Here is a 15,781-nt window from a genome sequence, read left to right on the forward strand (position 1 = left end):
ATCACTTTATGTCTCACAGTCCAGTCCAATCCCTGTCTGAACAGTTGGCCTCGGAAATTGTTTTAGTTCTGGGGTGATAGAGAGACCAGGGGCCATGCTTTCTGGGGCGCCTCCAGTCTTAGACCATTAAGTCTGGTCTTCTTATTAGTATTTGAGTTCTGCATCCCATCGTTCAGATGTAATAATTTTAATGAAAACGGAATTATATGGCTTTTGCAGAGTGCTATCTATTTAATTCCGACTCACAGCAACCGTATAGGACAGAGTAGAACTGCCACATAGAGTTTCCAAGGAGCACCTGGTAGATTTGAACTGCTGACTCTTTGTTTAGCAGCTGTAGCACTTAACCACTGAGTTGGAATCAACTGGATGGCAATGGGTTTGGTTTGGTTTTGGTCTATGTACTTAAGAAAAAAGCCCAAAGCAATCTATAAATTCAACGCAACTCCCATCAAAATTCCAACAGCCTTCTTTAAGAAACAGAAAAGCCAATCCCCAAATTTATGTGGAAGAGCAAGGAACCTCAAATAGCTAAAATAATCTTGAAGAATAAAGTAGGAAGACTCACATTTCCTGATTTCATGATCAACTGATTTGCAACAAGGGTGCTAAGTCCACACAATGAGGAAGGAAGGGGCTCTTCAATAAATAGTGCTGGGAAAATTGGATTTCCACATATAGAAGAATGAGTAAGGATCCATGCCTCACACCACATACAAAAACCAATTCAAAATGGATCAAGGACCTAAATATGAACACTAAAACTATAAAATTCTTAAAGAAAATATAGACGCATGGCTGTAGAACCTAATTTTTAATGATGGAGTATCAGATATGACAACAAAAGCACAAGCAGCAATAGAGAAAATGGATAAATGGGACCTCATAAAAATTAAATATGTTTGTTCATTCAAGGACTTTATAAAAAAAAAGTGAGAAGATAACCTATAGACTAGGAGAAGGTTTTCAGGAACCATATATCCAATAAGGGTCTAATATTCAAAACATATAAAAAAAACCTCAACAACAAAAAGACAAACAATCCAATAAAAAAATGAGTAAAGGACTTGAACAGACATTCCACCAGAGAGGATATTCAGATGGCCAATGGCCACATGAAAAAGATGCTGAACATTATTAGCTATCATACAGATGCAAATCAAAACTATAATAAGATACCACCTCACTCCTATTAGAATGACAATGATCAAAAAAAAAAGGAAACCAACAGGTGTTTGCAAAGTTGTGCAGAAACTGGAACTCTCATCCGTTGCTGGTGGGACTGTAATATGGTACAGCCATGTAGAAAACAGTTTAGTGGTTCCTCAAAAAGTTGAACATATTGTTACCACATGACCCAGCAAAATCAATCCTAGGTATATACCCAGAAGAAGTGAAGGAAAGAATATAAACAAAAACTTGTAAACCAATGTTCACTGAGGTACTTTTCATGACAGCCAAAAGGTGGAAGCAAATGTCCATCAACAGATGAATAGATAAACAAAATGTGGTATATATACACATAGTGAAATACTACTCAGCATTAAAGAGAAATGGTGTCCTGATGCATGTCAGTAGATGGATCAACCATGAAAACATCATGCTGAGTGAAATAAGACAGTCACAAATGAACAAATATCGTACGACTTCATTTATATGAAATAAGCAAATATATAGAAATCAAAGATTATTAGTCGTTACCACAGCCGAGGGGCGGGGGAAAGAGGGAGTTTTTGCTTAGGGGACACTGAGCTTATGTTAATGGTGGAGGAATGATTTGAAAAAGGATAGTGAGAATGGTTGCACAACTTGAAGAATGTAATCATTGCCACTGAATTGCGCCTGTGAGGTTGTTGAGACGACATATGTTTTGTTATGTATGTTTTTACCACAATAAAATAAAAAGAAAGGTCATGAAAGGCTAAGGTGATTAATCATCAATTTAAGGCAGGTGAAAAAGTCCTCTTGCAGGGCAAGGTCTTAACAAGCTGAGGATCGTATCTAGAATTTAATGATAAATGTACCAGAGCTCCAGAGAAGCTTGAATTCTAAATTCTAGTAAGTGTGCTTTGCTAAGGTCAAAACCCTGAGTGTGAAAGAATGGGACCCTGAGACTTAAGATGGGGAAATCTAGGTTACCGCTCTCAGATCTCTTGAAACTCCAGATTACCTTGAACCCTCTAGGCTCGAGGAAGTAGCCTATTCTTCCCTGTTAAAGACTAGTACTGCCCCCTAGTTTGAAGGAAGGCAGAAGCCCCCTTGTAATATGTTCTTCTCAAAACCTACTCCCCACTGTGGGCACCAGGCTCATGAGGGTAAGGCCAAGAGGTCAGTAAAAAGAGTGCAGTCAGAAAATAAGTTGGAAAATAAAGTATTTTTATCAGCAGTCTACAAAGATAGACCATCTGAAGAAAATCTGAGACTAATTTGACTAAGAACAAGGCAAGTAAGAAGACTGAATGGTATAAAAATATATGTAGTTCTTCTGAGCACAGCTGTTGTTATTTTTGAAATATGCTATTTGGCATAAGTCTTATAATCACATTTTTAAAATGATTCAAGTGTGTGTAGTTAAAATGGCACTTACCAAAGTGTGAATATCCCCTTCACTGAGGGTGAGATCCCGCTTAGTGATGAGATGGTTCCGACCACCCTGCACAGCAACTGTGTCATTCTCAGCTGTTTGTGAAGTTGAGACCTAGGAATGCATTAATAAAATGATGGTAAATAAGAACAATAATAGAAAATGTTTTCATACTGACAGTTTGACAAATTCATCTATTAAAAAATAGTGAATAAAAATAAGTTTAGGTATGACAGAAAATTCACTACTTAATATATAGCAAAAACTATGAACAGAAAATAAAGTTTAGGGTCCTTAATATGTGGACAGACGTTACCTCTGCCCAGCCTTGATTTTCTCCCCTTGCATAGGTGGAGGGGAAACTGATGAAACATACAGAAACAGTCTGAAACTTCACATTACATCTGTGATGAATGTCAATCATGAGTTTACTTTTATTTTCTTAATGTTTCCTGTTCAGTGTTGTGCAATAGCTTCCTATCCCAATGTGTGTGCAAGGATGGAAATGACTACTGTACATTTAAGCAAATAATGCCCCACCTTTGTTTGTTTGCCAACCATGCCCTCCCCCTCCAAGGTATTTTTGTAAGTGCCACAATGCCAATTTTTGGTACATGTTGTAAAAACAATTAGCATAGCACGCTTACGAAAATACCTCACAAGGGGAGGGTGCGGCTGGCAAACAAACGTAGAAGGCACACATTATCTGCATACAAATATGGTATATTCAGTTATACATAATTACATATAATGGCATTTTTCTAGGCTGTGTAAGTTAAGAAAGTCAGAAGTGAAGGTTTTATCTTATCCTAGAGACAGAAATTCCACAATATCCTTGTTGTTGTTGTTAGCTGCTGCTAAGTCCCTGGCTCACAGGCACCCCATGCACAATGGGATAGGACCATTGTGATTAATAAGGTTTTCACTGGCTGATTTTTGGAAGCAGACTGGCAGTCCTTTCTTCCTAGTCTGTCTTAGTCTGGAAGCTCTGCTGAAACCTTTTCAGCACCACAGCAACATGCAAGCCTCTGATGACAGATGAGTGGTGGCTGCACTTAAAATATACTGGCCAGGAACTGAACCCGGATCTCACTAATGGAAGTTGACAATTCTACCACTGAATCACCATGCCCTCCCTTAAAAGAACATTATACACTGGATAAAGCTCAATGTGATGGAGTCAAGGTCAAATAGAGTCACTTAAGACTATTTCCTGAAGCTCACCAGACAATACAGGATTACATTCACAGAATTAATCATTATTCATTATACAAAGAAACAATCTAATCTTTAGTGTACTAATTAAGAACGAAAGTATTTTTGCTGAGTAGGTTTGTGTATTAAAATAGCTGTTTTTATTTCATGCATTTGTTTTATAGGTTTAGAAAAATAAGAAGTAAAATATCACAATGAAGAGTTGGTATTAAGCACATTACCTTAATTCTCAAAGGGTTAATCTCCATATCTGAAGTGCAGTTCATTGGCCCATCAATATCATATTGAAGGATGTACAACAAAGTGTTATTGTTATATTTGTAAGGCCACTGAAGATTTAGCATTGCCTTGCTGAATGAACTTGGACCATTGTTTCTCAGCTAATGAGGAAAAGAAAATATAAAATACTTTGGGCAAAAATCTATTTTATAATCATTCTCCCAATTAACTTTAGTACTCATATTAGCAACACGGATTTAATAGCAGACTTTCCACAGTTACTCTAATGTCTCAACATGAACATTATTATGAAAAAAGATCAAACTCAACATCTGTCTCTAAAAAATTGAAATGCCAAATGAAATATTTTTAAAATATTGATGAAAGATGGGCAGAGGAAATTTTCTTCCAGTAAAAGCAAAATTTTGATTATTTGCTACCTTCAAATTTTGTCATATTTGCAAAGTATTCATGCGAAAATACTCAATGATATAGTACCTTTATTCAGGGAGAACTAATTGGTTTTTAAAAACAATTTATATAAATTGATTTCTTTAACCATTTGAAGCTACTTGACTAATAAAAATGAACTTATAAATAGGGCCAAAATTCAAAGAAATGTCTGGTATTTACACTATGAAGAGTTTACATAAAAATTACATAGAATTTTTTTTTTTTTTAAAGTAGCCTAGCTTGTTCCTCTCTATAGTGGCTCTGTCTGACCAGGTTTCCTTTATATCCAACAGCTGCAAACCTCATAGATGTGCTGAACAACTGGCCCAACATCTTCTTCAGTCTCAGGGTTCTCCTTGTGCTCCCAATTTGGAATCGGAAGAAAGATATGATCAGGACTTGAGACTCTAAACAATGACCAAAGAAAACCTACCATGAATATCAAAATGATATAGTCAGTGCATTTTCAAAAGTACTCTGTATTCAAATGAATGAAATTAGAATTTAAAAAATGCATTGAAAAAAAATCTATACATGCATGCATGCACACGCGTGCACACACACACACACAAACTATTATTTATTAAATATACATATTAACAGATGAATTGATAGGTCAATTTGTAGAAAAGTTCGATAAACCTATTTTGTACCTGCTGGTGCCATATCTGATTCCTTCCCAGATGTTCATCTGAGAAATATTTGGGGCTTTGTAATACATATAAGACCCTCTTCTCTCTACAGAATCTATAGCCCTAGTAAAACCACCACTAAACATGGAGTACTAACTATTGGAAAGAAGTTAGGGCCTAGTTGTTATTGCTGTTGTTAGGTGCCATCAAGTTGGTTCTGACTCATAGCGACCCTATAGTTAAAAAGCACCACAAGAATGAGATATTCAACTTAGTAATCATACTGACCCTCTTATCTCAACAGCAGCTAAAACAGCAAGATCAGCTTTGTAAGATACCATTGGGCTTACTTTGTCAAAAAGATTGGAGCTGAAAAAGATAAAAAATTTAGAATTGAATTGAGCACAATCATCAAAATCATAGAGGCAAATTCAGTGAAACTAAAAATGAACAAATCAGAAGCAACAACCAAAAAAAAACCAGACTCGCTGTTGTCAAGTTGATGCCGACTCATAGAGACCCTACTGGACAGAGCAGAACTGCCCCATAGGGTTTCTGAGGATTAGCTGGTGGATCTGAACTGCCAACTTTTTGGTTAGCAGCTGAGCTCTTAACTACTACGCCACTAGGGCTCCAAAATCAACAAGGAAATGAAAAACTTATAAATCAAAATAATTATTTTCATTAGCATTTAATTCCAAGATGATCAGGTTTTATTTTGTTTTACAAACTCAAAACTGACATTATAATTATTCTTATAATGTAAATGTTGACTTGAACAATAGTATAATCAAGTCCTGAAATTTTAGCCTCTTCTATTCCATAATATTTAAATAATATTACATCATAAATTTATAACTAATAATGTTTCCTCAGTAGTTATTAAAAGCCAATAAAATTTGTTTACATACCTTTGGATTTGTAAATCAAATTTCACAGAAGTATCCATCTCTGATTGCTGGTGCACACTGAATCGAAGACCAGCTAAAAGCTTAAGTGGGAGGAAAAGATGATAATGTTAGTCAAAACAATGTCTAATTAGTCAAATTTCATATCAAATGTTCAAATAAAAAAGAATCCTATTTTTCTAAACTTATAAATAAAACTGAAAGTACTCTAACAAAGATGATTAAATCTAATTTCCTATCAAGTCTCTTTTATTTAAGATACTTGGGCCATTCCATAATGGAGTCTATTTAACAACAATTATTAATCATAACTTACACCTCCTTATAAGATTAGTTATTAAACTACTAACTAGTAAAATGCAATAGTAAATGTTTGTTGATTCAATGAAAATACAGCAATTATGCATAATGATTTGGTAACAGAAAGCTAACAAATGAACCAGTACTAATGGGTCAGGAAAGAAACTGAAAGGAAGAAATGGGCAGTTTACAAGAGTAGTAAGAGAATTTAGCTTTATTTAAAAAAAAAAAAAAAAAAGGCATGAGTGGGGCCAGAACCAGAATTTCTCCACACTTCTCACTTCACCACAATGAAACATCATAACTCCTGTAGGTGGAAAATTGATAGATTATAAAGATGACAACTGAGCAGCAAGGTAAGAGAAAGCAGGTGTCTTGGGGATTACATAAATGATACATAAAAACGGCCCTTCTTGGATATTTCATCAAACTGCGTCCCACTTTACAAAGCCTAGAGTTGGCCATTTGACATAACCATGAACTTTCTATACTGGACGGGCTATGAGTGAGACAGCAAGAGAAATGAGAACGTGAGAAACCAAAAAGCATGATTACTTGTTAATGAAACATTGTGTTAAATACATGTAAAAAACATAGAACTCAGGGTATTTGTGCAAGCCCTCTTCCCCAAGATACCAAACTTCTAGAAATAGTGACTTTTATTTGAGAACATACTTGAATAAACATGAAATATTTAGCCCCAAATTACCACAAATTTTCAAATTACCAATATTTACTGTTAGATTAAATAAATGCTATTGAAAACACAACACAAAATAGAGTCCCCGGGGGGTGCAAATGATTAAGGTGCTCAGTTGCTAACCCAAAAGTTGTAGGTTTGAGTCCATCCAGAGGTGCCTTGAAAAAAAGTCTGGTGATCTACTTCCCAATAATTAGCCATTGAAAACCACTATAGAGCACATTTCTACTCTGACACAGACGGGGTTGCCATGAGTTGGAATTGACTCAACAGCAACTCATTTACTGGTTTATATTGTTTACGCTTTAGAGGATTTGAGAAGAGATCCACTGAGACTTCTCGAGCTCCTGGGTTCTGTTCCCCACTGCCTAAAGGGGAGCATGATCAAACCAAGTTTTTCTTTGATCCTCTGTTTGGGACCATACAGTGTTTCAAGTTAATGGGATAAATCCATCCCATCTAAGAATGACAGGCTTAGTATTTTCCAGAGTTGCTTTTTTGAGCATTTGTGAAAGAAAGCATACGTTTGAAATACCAAATGGTCATTTCAGTCCCTAGTTTAAACCGTGTTCTCATCCATTGACCAAACTGAAGGCAGTGTAAAGAACAGTTTGTTAAACACAGTGCAATAGCACAATCTATTATTTTAGTATATTGGTCAAAACTAAACAAAACTCTGCTTGTCACTAAACTCTAAATCGAAACCAACTTAATGATAGCAATTTGAAGTGTTTATAAGAAATCACTATGGACAAACCCAGAGAAAACTATATCATTCTCTTTAAAGGAAAAAGAAAATCCATTTAATTAAAATGCTTACTTGAGTTCCAGCTTTCATTGGATTTCCAAGGTCACAAACCACCTGGCGGGTTTGGTTTTCTGTTTTAAATGCACAGGAAAGTCTTGCTAAGGCCTTTGATAGACAAAGAAAAAGATGTTAAAGAAATATAAATTACTGATGGGGAAAGAAAAAAAAAAAGCAGAAATCACAAGACTATAAAGATCCTGGGCAATATCAAGTAGTTGAAAATTCAAGTTTTTTTGTTTTACAAAGCAAATAAATCTATTTGAGCAAATGGGGATGAGGGAGAAGCCAGGACTGTGTACAATTGCCACATGTAAGTGTTTCTGAAAGATCCCTAGAGGACTTAGATACATAACCATACTACCTCTGGCAAATAATTTGATGGACAGGCTTAGACACTACATCTATGTGACCTCGTTCTCAGGCACTTAGCTAGCAATTCTAAAAATGTCATACCAATGCATTATGAAAGTATTAGGCTTGAAAGGGATTATGTAAGATAGTCACTCTACTGTTTAGCAATTTTGCCTTAGGTAGAATGGCTAAGCCAGTGCTTCACTAAATAGGAGAGCAGTGCATTAATATTAATAAGGCCTATGAGTGCATTTTGATTTTTAAAAAAGCAGCTTTCTTACTTCACTGTTGCGGACAACCCCAATGAAATCAGCTTGCGGTGGAATGGAAACAATGAGCTCAGCTTCATAGGCACCTTCTCCTTGATTCTGAGCCTTTACAGTCAATGTCAGAGGGTTGTCATCTCCAATATAGATCTTCTTTTGATCACTACAAGTTAATACAAAGCTAGACAGTGAAAAAAGACTGCATGGGGAGAGCATAACTGTTCAAAGACAGCACCGACACATTGAACAGTGTCTCAAGATATTTTAAGACTACTTCACAATTCAATAAGTAGCCCTGGTGGCACAGTGGTTAAGTGCTCGGCTGCTAACTAAAAGGTTGGTGGTTCGAAACCACCAGCCGCTCTGTGGGAGAAAGATGTGGCAGTATGCTTCTGTAAAGATTTACAGCCTTGGAAACCCTGTGGGGCAGTTCTACTCTGTCCTATAGCATCGCTATGAGTCAGAATCGACTATAGCAGTGGGTTTGGTTCACAGCTCATCAGAAAACTGGAAATAGCAAATCCAGTGCCTCACTCAGTAAAAGAAGACATTGATGCCGCTGGTATATCACTATCATTCACGTATCTATTAAAAACCTAAAACGTAAACCCACTGCTGTCAAGTCGATTCCGACTCATAGCAACCCTACAGGACAGAGCAGAACTGCCTTACAGGTTTCCAAGGCTGTAAATCTCTCTGGAAGCAGACTGCCACATCTTTCTCCTGCAGAGCAGCCGGTGGGTTCAAAGTGCTGACCTTCTGGTTAGCAGCCAAGCGCTTTAACAACCTGCACCACCAGGGCTCTGCCCATATCTATTAATGCAATAATATTATACATCTTTGTATATACTTATTAATTCCCTGATTTTTTAAAAGATAAAGGCCAAATTAATCATTCACAATGATTCTCACAGTTCTTTTTAACTTATATAATATATAAAACGGTAATATCCCTTTGAGTGTAAGAATATCCTCTATAATGAAGTATATTCTCTTTAGAGGATATAATGTTACTTGTGACACTGCACAATGATGAGTACAAACAGATCGATCAAAGTAGGTTACTAGTGAAAACACAGTGGATTTTTTTTGAAGTTCAATATTGATTAGTTTTACTCAGATAATCAGGCATTGTCCTCCAATGTAATTAATTCTCACTAAAATATATTAGTACTTTGAACAGAAAAATGTGCTCGTCCATTTAAATTTCTTACTGAAGATCATTATTACAGTGTTTATTATTTGCAGCAAAACTTACCTATCTACAGAAACCTTTAGCTTGGGTTTACAAACATTGTCTTCACCACAGTCAAGTAGAATATGAGCCTAGAAAAAATATTTTATTTTTTTATAATGAAAAACACCAATATAGAATACACATGCTGTATGTTTATATGTATGTGAACACACATATATGTACACATGCATACACTTATTTACACATGTCTACTTGTTTGTATACCTTAGTACAAAAGAGATCATGCCATTTAAACAGGTCAGTGTAGCTAGTCAAGAATGAAAAAGGAAGATATTCATAACATATAACACAATTAGTTGAGAACCTTTTAGTTCTATCTCAAATTAAGCTGTTATGATTTTGGAATTAAGTCTGGTATAGAAGAAAAAGTATTAAGTAAGAAAGAGGGGTCAGCTTCATACTGCTGCTGGCTAAGTTATACGATCTTGGGCAAGTTAAACTCCCTTCTAGAGTTTCTCATTACAGACTGAGGTTTTGACAATATTATAGAGTTGCTGTGAAGTGCAAATAAACATCTATTTAACAGATGCATACTGGGAAACTGGAAATACAGCTACCAAGGATAAAAGAATAATGAGTTGTAGATATACAGCAGCAATTCAGACAAGCAGATGAAAAGGGGTAAAGAAACTGGACAAGATGAGCCCCAGCATAAGCATGCCCATTGGTAAAGAGAGGAAGGAAGAAGAAGAAGAAGTGTTAAAGTCAGCAGACACAGGACAGCTGAAATAAGCAAAAAACCTGAACTTTCTTCTCTAGGTATAGCAAAGATGCCTATAAGTAAATAATGTCACTGTTCAGACATATGTAGGACACAAAGAGAAAAAAAAGATTCAAATAATGAAGAATGAGAATGAAGAAGAAAAAAAAAGGAAACCAATTATTTCTGAAGTTACTGCTCATTTCAAAAGTTAATTTACTTAAATAGCTGGCTTTAAATTGGTATTGGCATTAAAGATACTGATGTACTCAATAACTTAATCAGAAATGATGCTAACAATAATATCAAGAGATTTAAAAAAAAAATCTAAGACTATAAAGAGAAAATAACAATAATCCTTATATCAAAACATGTAAAGGGACAACAAACAATTTACTTTTTAAAAAATAAATACAACTGAATGATAGATCCAAAGAGGCTCAGATGTTCATTATCAAATTACTAACCAACCTAATATCGTGCATCCATTGAAAATAAAAAATATAAAGAATATGTATTAACATGGAACTATGTTTACATGTTCTACATTAATGAACAGTAGAAAATAGCACACATTATGATTATGAATGTGCAAAATGAAATAAAAAAGTTAACTGTTAAAATGTAAAAATCACAGAGGATTATTTGAATTTGCCTTATGTTGCTGTCATATACAGTCTTCTAAAATTTGAAAATAAAAGAGCTTATGGGATCTGGGGAAGGAAGACAAATACGAAATGACAAGCTCAATTTAGGAAAAGAATTCTAGGAGAGCAGAAATATTAATCTAAAACTATGAACATATAATAAGCAAAAGGTAGAAATGAGAAATATAATAACATTTGAATGCACAGATTTTGTAAAGGATTTTCTAAAAATATAATAGTCTGTATGAATTTTATTTGGTTTTATGAAAGAATTGTCTATATATTATGTACATAAATATATATATACATTTTTTACAATTAAAATGTAAATCCAAGATAAAATGTGTATCAAAGTTGTTCAGCAAAACAATAAAATGTTATGTAAATAAACTAGCACTTTGTTGTTTTCCTTGAATTATTTTATTGTTTTATATATATGAAATGTGACCCTGTCTTTCTCTACATATCATTCTGTATGTTCTGCATGGCTTTCAATATCTCTGACCTGAAAATCTAAATTCCTTCTCTTCTGACTTTTTTGAAATAGAATCATAAGACATTACAAAGCAGTATTTAAACTGCCTAAAGCTGAAATTTCAGATTTTTTTCTCAGCTTCCCAGATTTTATGGACAGATCTCATTTAGTACAGATCCACATTTGTGCCAAATATACATAAATTAAAAACCAACAATATGTTTTATGGTTAGCACTGCCCTGGTCTAAAAATGTAGCACACTGTAAAACACAATCAGTTACATTTAAAAATATAAATTTTAAAACCTTTAAAAAAGACCAAAGCATGAAAATCATGATAAATTGATAAAGTACAGTACCTGTCGACTAATATTGGCAGGAGTGAACTGATTAAGAATAGGTTGCAAGCCTGTTACATCAGCAGCCGTTCGATAATCTAATCGATACTCCATAAAAATAGTAATTGGAGTGAGCTTGTCCCTAAATTCGGATTCATCCTAGAAATGAAAAAGCTTCAAATTAATGATGGCATGAACTTAAAACTACCTGGAGAAATGCATGGATGCACAACACAAAGCCAGCAATAGTTATCCTTAGTCCTTCAAATCTAACAACACTCTTTATAGTCTGTCTGCCTCTTTTCAATTCTTAATTTTGTAGAGTTTTTCTTCTTTCTTTCATTTTTTCTTGGTCAATCTTTCAAAAAGTTAATCCTCTTCATTCTATCTTTTTAAAAAATTCATTAATTTTAGTTCTTATCCCGTTTTTTCCTTTGGGCTTATTCCGCTGATTCTTTTCTAACCACTTAAGTTGTACATTTAGTTCACTAATTTGCAGTCTTTGTTCTTTGAAAAAATCATTTAAGACTATACATTTGCCTTCACATTCTACTTCTTTAACACCCTGCGCGTTTTGATATACAGTATTTCTTTGATTTAGTTTCAATTAAGTTTCATAATAATTTATTTTTGACCCATAAGTTATTTAAAAGAGTATTTATTAATTCCCAATTTATCTTTTAGTTACTGATTTCTAAAACTGGATTGTGATCAGACAGCATGTTCTCGATGATAATAGTTTTTTGAAATTTGTGTAGACTTCCTTTATGTCCTATACATGGCAATTTTTATATTCTCTGTTGGGTATGTGCAGGGTTCTACATATGTCTGTTAAATCAAGTTTGCTAATTCTGTGTCTTCAAAATCTTTGTTGATGTTTTTATCTTCTTTTTAAAAAATTCCACCCTTAGGTTGCACAACATGATGAACATTATTCATGTCACTGAATTGTACCCGTAAAAAATATTGAAATGGCAAATGTTTTGTTATATATTTCTTTACCACATTAAGAAAAAAAAAAATCTATCTTTTATTCCTTTAAACATTTAATACAAATTTATATTCTGTAACTGATAATTGCAACATCTCCAGCCTCTGCAGGCCTAAAGCCTGCTGTTTCTTCTGGTTGCTTGTTTCCTTGTGTGTGTTTGGTGCTTTTTTTTTAACGAATTCATATTTGACTGAACTGAACCTGTGGAAATCATGGGGTCTATTTTGGATTGCTCTCCTCCACAGGGGCTTTGCACTTGCTCTCGTTGAAGCCAGGGTGCTCCTCTGTCCTGCGAACCCTTTGGTCTTATTCTAGTCTCTGGGCTAAATGCAGGAATCTCAGATTCAGACTCAGGGCTTGCAGAAGGCCCCAAGTCACTGCTCATGTTTGCAATTACTGCTCACCCTCCTCAGCCTCTGCCTCTCACCAGCAACCCTGGCTCACACATTTGCTTGCAACTCACAATGTAGATTTAGCCACTGGAGTTTTTTAGTTGATGGATTGTTTTTTGGACTCTATAGATTTCCTTTACTTTCTTGAGAGTCCAGCAATACTTCAGAAGTATGTTTATCATAATTTATTCAGTAGTATCGTTGTGGAAAGGCCATTTGGAATATCTAGTCTGCAGAAATAGAAATCCATTACTCAGGTTTTGACACTTTAAAAAGCCAAATTTCAACAAGTGTATTCTTCTGTTTTTCCTTTTGGTTTAGCACCAAAAAAAAATTTAGAGAAAGTGAAAATAATTAGATGAAAAAGACAACAATCACCGACTAAAAAGAAAATGTAATGGAGCCAAAAAGTATCTTACCCGCAGATATGCTATTAGTTCCTCACACTGCATCTGTCCCCCCCTTGAAATGGTCATGTTCTTGGAGTGACCTGGGGACCTGTTATGGAGAAACAGTGCTCGCCGAATTGCTCCCTTTTGCTTGAGTTTATCCAAAAGAAGCTCCACCTGGAAATCTATACAAATCAAAGAATATATAACCAACATATTCTTTACAGATACCTATCTGACCTAGATATGTAGAGTTTTCATGAAAACAAAAACATTTATTCCTTAGGAAGTAGTCTGCTTCTAGTTGGTTTTAAAAAAATGTCTATACATTGTAGTAAAACTACCAACACAGTTATTCTAAATAAGTATTTAATCAATGATTTTAATCCAACTATCCCCAAAGTGTAGAGGGTCAGCAAAAAAGAGGAAGACCTTCAACGAGATGGACTGACTGGCTGCAAAAATGGGCTCAAGCATAACAGCAATTGTGAGAATGGCACAGGACCAGGCAGTGTTTCGTTCCATTGTACATAGGGTCACTATGAGTCAGAACCGTCTCGGCAGCACCTAACAACAACAACAATATCCCCAAAGTAATGCCATAGATTAATTCCACACAATAGATAATATTGATAGTAAAACAAATATTCGATGTAGGAGAATTTTTTTCTTTTAAGCTGAGAGAAAAAAGAACATGAAATACATGTGAATTATGACTCTACCAATAATGCTAATAGCAGGACTATTGTTGTTTGTGATTAAGAAATATTTACTAATACGCACCCATACCATTATTTTAAACTCTATGTGATGAATGAATAGCTTATAACACTTGCAACTCCTGCTTCCAATGAAGTTTTTGGTGTAAGTTGCCACCTAGTCAATTCCAACTCATCAAAATATCAGGGAAATATGTCTCCCATAAAGCAAGTGACCAAATACAGTTTAATGAGATGTTAACAAACAGTTGACATCAAGTCAACTCCAACTCACGGTGACCCCATGTATGTCAGAGTAGAACTGTGTTCCATAGGGTTTTCAATGGCTGAGTTTTTGGAAGTAGATCACCAGGACTTTCTTCCAAGGCACCTTTGAGTATACTTGAACCTCCAATCTTTCAGTTAGCAGCCAAGCTTGTCAACCTTTTTGCCACCCAGGCACTCATTAATGGGAATAGAATCATCTTAAAATGAATATGCAGCCAACAGTTAGAAGCACATACTTGTTAGGACTACTACCTTAAAAGAACGATTTCTTTAAGTAATTTCTTCAAAGGAGATGAGTACAGACCTTTAAAACCACAGCTCCTTCCAAGTTTCTCTAAATGTTGAACTTTGTTTCAAATTTAGGTGAAAACTGTGGGTTATTTTCATTCTGACTTGGTTCCAATTCTGTTCTACCCAGCCACACTGCCCTCTTTACTGCTTCTCAAATACACCTCCAAAACCCACTGCCATTGAATTGATTCCGACTCATAGCGACCCTGCAGGACAGAGCAGAACTGCCCCATAGGATTTCCAAGGCTGTAAATCTTTACGGAAGCAGACTGTCACATCTTTCTCCAGTGGGGTGGCTGGTACCAGCATTCAAATTGCTAACCTTTCAGTTAGCGGCCAAGTGCTTAACCTCTGCACCACCAGAGCTCCTAAAACACACCTTACGCCTCTTGAAATCATTTCCTCCGCGTGAAATATTCTTCCAGACATCTGTTAGCGCCCTCATTTCATTCAGGTCCTTATGAAGCGTTATCTTCCAGCGAGACATTGCCTAGCTACCCCATGTAAATTTTCAAGCACAGACACACACCCAACAGTTTCAGTCCTCTTCCCGTTTATTAAAGCTCCTTAGCACTTGCCACTCTCTAACATACTGACAAATATTGGCAACAATTATTGAACACCTCTACCTTGCTCTCAGGGTCACATAAAACCATTTTTAGGGAAAAAAAAAAGTGGAATTAAGAATTTGCTGCATGGCTTAAATTTAGTGACCAAAACTCCCTTTCCTACTCCAGGATCCACCTCTACTCCTGAAATTGATGGAGCAGTCAATAGGCAACCAGAATATAAATAACCCAGGGGGAATTAGGAGATAATCTCTCCAAGACATAAAATATAAACTTCTTAGTAGACCCTTCACTTACAAACAATGATAC

The 15,781-nt window shown here is 35.3% G+C and overlaps 1 protein-coding gene across 4 annotated transcripts in view; it reads right to left on the reverse strand.

Annotated features, from left to right (window-relative positions):
* The window catches only part of ITGAV (integrin subunit alpha V), a 97,989-nt gene that overhangs the window by 10,758 nt on the left and 71,450 nt on the right, over window positions 1-15,781 (reverse strand). For all 4 annotated transcript variants that reach the window (XM_004385598.2, XM_023739899.1, XM_023739901.1 and 1 more), the window contains 10 exons: window positions 13,657-13,811; window positions 11,876-12,013; window positions 9,695-9,762; window positions 8,452-8,599; window positions 7,832-7,924; window positions 6,015-6,094; window positions 5,392-5,472; window positions 4,773-4,878; window positions 4,021-4,179; window positions 2,588-2,698 (listed from right to left, as the gene is read on the reverse strand). In XM_004385598.2, coding sequence (XP_004385655.1) covers window positions 2,588-2,698; window positions 4,021-4,179; window positions 4,773-4,878; window positions 5,392-5,472; window positions 6,015-6,094; window positions 7,832-7,924; window positions 8,452-8,599; window positions 9,695-9,762; window positions 11,876-12,013; window positions 13,657-13,811 — 1,139 coding nt within the window. The remainder of the gene's footprint in view (window positions 1-2,587; window positions 2,699-4,020; window positions 4,180-4,772; window positions 4,879-5,391; window positions 5,473-6,014; window positions 6,095-7,831; window positions 7,925-8,451; window positions 8,600-9,694; window positions 9,763-11,875; window positions 12,014-13,656; window positions 13,812-15,781) is intronic.

This window comes from Trichechus manatus, unplaced genomic scaffold (genome assembly GCF_000243295.1).
Source record: "Trichechus manatus latirostris isolate Lorelei unplaced genomic scaffold, TriManLat1.0 scaffold00142, whole genome shotgun sequence".
Taxonomy (NCBI): domain Eukaryota; kingdom Metazoa; phylum Chordata; class Mammalia; order Sirenia; family Trichechidae; genus Trichechus; species Trichechus manatus.